The sequence below is a fragment of the Haplochromis burtoni genome, unplaced genomic scaffold (assembly GCF_018398535.1).
Source record: "Haplochromis burtoni strain Fernald_Lab_line unplaced genomic scaffold, NCSU_Asbu1 Contig_858, whole genome shotgun sequence".
Classification (NCBI taxonomy): Eukaryota; Metazoa; Chordata; class Actinopteri; order Cichliformes; family Cichlidae; genus Haplochromis; species Haplochromis burtoni.
The window spans coordinates 27,656-34,069 of record NW_024583219.1 but is presented as its reverse complement, the minus strand read 5'-3'; the positions used below and the strand labels follow the sequence as shown (position 1 = coordinate 34,069).

The 6,414-nt window shown below is 39.3% G+C and overlaps 1 protein-coding gene across 1 annotated transcript in view; it reads left to right on the top strand.

Moving 5' to 3' along the window:
- The window catches only part of LOC102307644 (cadherin-12), a 35,045-nt gene that overhangs the window by 1,470 nt on the left and 27,161 nt on the right, over window positions 1-6,414 (top strand). Inside the window, exons 2-3 of the mRNA XM_042215886.1 lie at window positions 5,383-5,452; window positions 5,626-6,216. Coding sequence (XP_042071820.1) covers window positions 5,908-6,216 — 309 coding nt within the window. The 5' untranslated portion in view covers window positions 5,383-5,452; window positions 5,626-5,907. The remainder of the gene's footprint in view (window positions 1-5,382; window positions 5,453-5,625; window positions 6,217-6,414) is intronic.

Below are 6,414 nucleotides of genomic sequence, written 5' to 3'. Positions count from 1 at the left end.
CCCCCCCCATCAGAAAACCAAAAAACAAACAAACAAACAAAAACAGTAATATTCAAGTGCCAGAAATGTACCATCACATCAAAGTAAAGAAAGTTTCCATAATTAAATTACAGTAAATGTCCTCATGTCATAATAATTTAAATATGGTTATTTTAGTTTTAAATTTACACAAAATATTGTGTATTTTAAGAGATTTTATATAGTAAATAAAGTTGAAACAATGAAATGACTAATAATATGGTCAAACACAGTTCTTTACATTTACATAGACCTAATATTGCAGAAATGCGCTGTTATTGGGTTTTATTATGAAATTTTATGTAAAACAAAATCTTGTACTTTTATTCCATAATTTAAGTCAAAATACTTTTATTAAACTAGTAACTGGGTTTAGAAATGACAGTAATCTAATGTTCATCTTTGTGCATATGACGTGTATAATGGGTTTTTCCTTGTATTCTAAGATGGATTCAACCTTTTACAGTAGCCAGAAAACGGTATTGTAATTATAATATAGTTTGTATGCTGTCGAGTGGGTGAAAGGACAGTTCCACAGTGTGTGGACTGTCAAACACAGAGGAGGAAGTGTGATGGTCTGGAGTCAGCTCTTTCAATATTCACACCATTAGTATCTACTTGATGTGATCTGTAACAAAGATCCTGTCTGATGACCCGAAGATATCAAATTTTGATTTATCAGTCCATAACAGTGTTCTTCAAGTTACTTCAAAAAAGTAATTAGTTACTTATTCTCCAAAAAGTAATCCCATTACATTGCTGATTACTTATTTTCAAACGTAATAGTTACTTTTAAAAACATGATGCACAACCTGAATATGTAGTAAAGCAACAGACCTTTCAGCCCAATTCTATTTTTCTGCATAATCCATCATATAAGATGTAATCCAACAGACAGCCTCTTCCTAAAAAAATGTTTTATTAGTTTTAATCTTTGAACTTTGAGCACATTGCATCGAGCAAGAATTTAATCATATGCAATATTCTCTGACTTGTGTTCAACATTTAAAGCTATTTTCTGCACATTCCAGCAGATAAAATCAAATCATGTTTTAAGTAGATGCAAGTAAAAAAAAAGAAAATAAAATCAAAGACTCAGCAGCTCTTAAATCTATTGTCTGTGTTTATCAGGAGTGGGGCGGGTGGAGGTTTGCCCACAGTGGTCATGTCAGTGGAAGGATCCGGGGGTTTCTTGGTGAATGCCACGTTCCTGTGGCAGCGCGCTCGCTGCTCGCTCAGATTTCAAGTTTCATTTTTTGCTGTAAAAAGAAGTTTTCTTCCCACGCAGAGTGAACACCAGACACTAATGTTTTTGTCACTTTTTACAGAATCAAACTCAAAGTAATGTGATTACTTCCACACTTTAAACGCTGCATGGTCATACTCTCTCCATCACTCCATATGATCCATTGTTGATCTGCACACAGCTGTTGCCACGGACGTCGCACACTCGTACGTCATTGTCATGAGACACTCTCACAAACAAAATCACGGTTTAGTAACGCAGCGTGACTACAGGAAAGTAACAGTAATCGAATTACTTTTTTTTGCAATAGTAATCCCTTACATCACTCATTACATGAAATAAGTAATCCGATTGCATTACTGTCCATCTCTGGTCCATAAAACCTTCTTCCAGTCTTCAGTCGTCCAGTGTCGGTGTTTCATGGCCCAGACAAACCTCTGTCTTATTCTGACGTCTGGCTTTCTTTCTGCAACTCGTCCTGTCAAACCTGCAGCTCAAAGTTTTCTCTTCACAGCTGGAACTGAGACTTTCTCACTACGACCACTATGAAGCTGCTTGAAGCTGCTGTCCTGTGAGCTGCCATCACACAGCTGTTACCTCTCAGAAACTTGTCCTCTGATTCAGTCGTGTCTTTGGGTCTGCAGACGTCTTCCTGTCACAGTTTGTGAGCCTTTGGATGCTGAAGGAAACTGGACTCACTGACACTTTGACTTTCTTTGCAGTTTCTCTGTAGGACAGACCGAGATTTATAAGTGTTATGTTGGTCTGTCTCTCTTCCACTGTTAATCTCACGATTTTGTACCAACACACTACTCTCAGCAGTACAGTACTGTTCAACTGATGCTGACGAGGGTACCACAGTGTGTTCCAACACTGCTTTATGCAGACAGAGGGGGTTGGAAGTAATGCAGAAAATCCAGAAAAGTTGAAACAGCTGTAGGATTTAGTAGCACCAGCTTTCAAGGCTTGCTCAGCCTCCATCGCTGCAGAACAGCTTTAGGTTGTTAACCCACGCTGTGTTCCCCAAAAAAGTCCTTTTGTCTAATTCTGAAATGTACATTATTTATTCTTTGTTTTTAACCTCTGGCATTTCACCACTTAAATTTGTACAATTTCAAGCTATTCATAGGACTTAAAATGCAACAAATAACTGGAAAAATTAGGATGTTCTAAAACTTGACCAGTAGTGTATATTAGAGAATGGTGAGATTTTACTTTATAGTGACAACTCCTAAGCAATTAGGACACTTAATTACTGTGCCCTAATTTTTTAATTATTACTAACAAATAGACCACAACAAAAAACAAACCCTAACAATTTGATATTAAAAAAGAATAACTTATTCAAAAAGGTTTTTAATGAGCCATCAAAAACAGAAATGAAAATTAAAAACATTAAACCCTAAATTTAGAGTCACACTGAATGTGGCAAGTTTCCCTGATGATTCAGGCACCTAGAGATGCTTGAACAGCAAAGATATGTTTGAATCTGAGTGCAGTTAATTTCAGGTAAAGTTTAGGTTAACTGTGAAGCGGTGCACAGGTAGTCTGGCTCTACCAGGATGGCACGTCCATAGATGCAGTTGCAAGAAGGTTTGGTCTGTCTCCAAGCACTGCCTCAAGAGTGCGGTAGAGATACCAGGGGATAGGCTATGACATGAGGAAAGCAGAACAGGACTGTGGAAAGGCATCGACTGTGCCTCGGGGCCAATGCCTTCATGCAAGGAGGAACCGAACAAACCCAGACATAGCTCACAGTCAGCTCCATGCGAACTGTCTGAGATTCCCCAGAGAATAACAGAACTGGCTGGTCAGCTGTTTACAGTGTTCCTCGTCCCTTTATCATCTTTTTGCTTTGATTTATCTTGATGAGGCATCTGTTGAATTCAGTTTAAATAGACAAATCTGAAGAATGGTATTGAGTGACTAAACCTCAGCTTTACATTAATATATTGTTTTATATATCAGCAATGACCGCAGCAAAACAGGGGGAGTTTGCAAACTGCATATTTGTGGTGTGTCATGGTGAGGATGAGGACACTAAATCAGGACTCAGACAAAAGGCTAACTTAGCCGAGGGTAGAGTCTCAGCTTCTGGTGGCCGGCCGTAGCCCACGGGGCCGGGTGCAAAAAAGTGGCACAGCTCTGTCCTCCTGTGGGCCCACCACCCACAGAAGAGGCCGTAGTTTGGTGCTTACTAGACTTAGCAGTCAGAGGCAGAGGTTCTGGCACTCTCAAAACTAGCTTATGGTACATGTAGTGTCCCCTGGTGCAGAAGGAGCTCGAGCTGGTGCACAAGGTTGGAAGATGCTGACTAGATATAGTCTGGCTCACCTCAACACAAAGCTCCAGTTTGGTGGAGAGCAGTTAGACTCTCTTGCACTGTGCAGTTGTCCGGGGTTAGGTATACCTGCAGCCCCTTGGCTTTCCCCAGTGGACTAAAGAGTTGCTTCCCTGCATCTTCAGGTTGGAACAGGCTCTGGCTGTTATTTGTGCCTATGGGCCAAATGACAGAGTGCCAAGTGTTGTTAGGGTGGGGTGCTGGAGAGTGCTCCAATCAGAGTTATAACACCGACTGGTTTTATGAGTGGATTATTCTGCCACAATATTCAGTTAAAAAGGGTTGGACAGCTTTCACATTTGAACTTAAATACTGGTGTACTGTGAGGGTGGCATCACTGTTGCAGTTCTGGTACACTAAAATATTAAATGCTAGTGTTAGATTGTTACTGGTTATAGTTACATGAGGTACAATGACTAAAACCTTAGTGTGTGTTTGTTTACCAAAAAACAACATTCTGACGAGAACGAGCAGCCATCAAGTGGATAAATGAATTCAATTAATGAAAACATAAACAACATCATGAAAAAAACCTAATCAATTGCCTGAACAAGATATAGATGGGTTTGACTTTTTTATGGTGGCAACAAAGGTTCGAAAGTTAACTTTGGTTTAAACGTTTGATCGGGACTGTGTGTGAACAAACATCCTCTGTGATGATGAAGAGTCTGGATGCAGATCCTCTCTCAGTGACTGAATGGGACTTTAAGACACTGCGTTCAGCCCAAAGCGAATTCGATTTCTGTCACTGAACAAGAAAAAATAAATGAATAATTAAAGATGAAAGAGGGTTGTTCTACAATTACTTAAAAGTGATTTCTTTTTTTTTAAATGGAACCTTTATTTGACTGTTTCTTGTAATAAATTTAAGAAAAACAAATAATAAACAACCAAAAACTTAGTCCAGCTCGGGCATCAGAAGTACAAATGTTTGGAGATATTTAGTTGCTGTGCTCAGCACAACAGTTAAGGATGAGTCGCCCTCATAACGAAACGTCATTCAACTTTAGATATGACGTAACTTATATTCGTATAAGCAACTTTCAAAATCAAGCATGCCCCAGTTTTCAGTAGTCAGCTGTTTCTTTTAGTAATTCAGTACTTATCATTTTTCTCATTGCCCAGATTATTATAATAATAATCAAAATGACAGAGCACTGCCAGAAGATTGTGAGTGATTTTTGTGGAAGCCTTTACACGTGCAGTCTGACAGTGTGTAGACAAAAAAGTTCAATAAGATTTATTTAAAAACACGTGAGAGAAAATCATCAACCCCATCATAAGAACAACGATGATTCAGTCACTGAACTATAAGGACCATACCGGGTCCTTGGCCCTATGTCACAGTGATGGCAGCCGTTCAGACACTGCCCCTCTGACGGAGAGTACAACAATGTGAGCGTAGGTGTTGTTATGTATTCACTGTAAGTCTGTGAAGCAGGTGCATGACAAGACTAATCAGGTATTAACATCACCTCCCGCTTGTATTTAATGGTTCAAACAAGGCAAAATGAACTGCTTTAGAAAACCATTGAGACAGGAAGGAAGGGAAAAAAAATTATGCTTACATAAAAAAAAGTTCATAATCCCACTTAAGTAATAGTACTTAAGTTTTAATAAGATAAGTAAAAATATATGCTGAGACCACCCATCTATCCATTTTCTTCCTTTAATGCAAAACAAAGCAAACACAATTTAAATTGGCAATAAAACATTAGAATGACAGTACCAGTGATCCTGATGTGTGATTAAGATTTCCTGTATGTCCTTGTGCCAGTGGATCTGTGTCACAGCAGGTACTCCACTACCTGTCCAATCAGCGCTGCAGAGCAGTGTCAGGATTACAGGTGGGATAATAGTTTGTTCTCTGACTTTGTCTCCACTAAAGCTTCAAATGTAATATAGCATTAATAGATTTAAAGTTTATAAGTAAATGTAAGTAACAAAAGTGAGACTTTGTAGCTGAACTGTTTTGTTCAAGTCTACATTATAATGCTGCTATTTAAACCTGTTCTTCCAGGTGTCTCTGCTGAGGAACTGAGGAGAACACGAGGTGGTTCTTCTGCAGTCACAGAACAGGACGAAACTCATGGTCCAACAAACCCAGGCCAACCAACAATGACCTTCAGAGATTTGCCTGATTGAGCAATGACAGTATATGAATTATCTGGGAATACAGTGGAATTCTTGCCCAGTCCGTGCCAGCAGGTCAAATCCAGCTTTGGACATTCATTCTCAACCTCAAACTAACCCAGTTTGTTTTTAACATTGCTTTCCCTTTTTTTGACAAACACATTCACTGATGATAACAAAGAGATATGTCACTATATTCCTGGTGGGATCCTGCTTGTTATTGGACCACTCCTCCCAAATCCCTTTGCAGACTTCCCTCCACAACAGAACTAGCAGGGGTGCCATTACATTATCTGGTGGAGGGAGGAAAAATCTGAGTTTGAGGCCTTCTTTGGGGGAAGTTCCATCAGTGGAGGGCAAGAGGAGATGGCGGAGGCAGGGTAGGTTGGGAACTCACCGGATTAAGAGAGGATGGGTGTGGAACCAGTTCTTTGTCCTGGAGGAGTACATGGGATCTGAACCTCAGTATGTTGGAAAGGTAAGCGAAACAAAATCGTTATATACGATCGTTATATATGCTGTTACCAGATTATTTTGAGAGAGCTTGTGTGTACTCTGTACTTGTCTTTAAACAGCAACTTTACCAACATTACTGACTCTTTACCTTCTGTTAATTTTAACAGAAAAGACCTGATGTTTTTAGCTCGTCCATGTTGCTTCATTTTTACATTTTTCT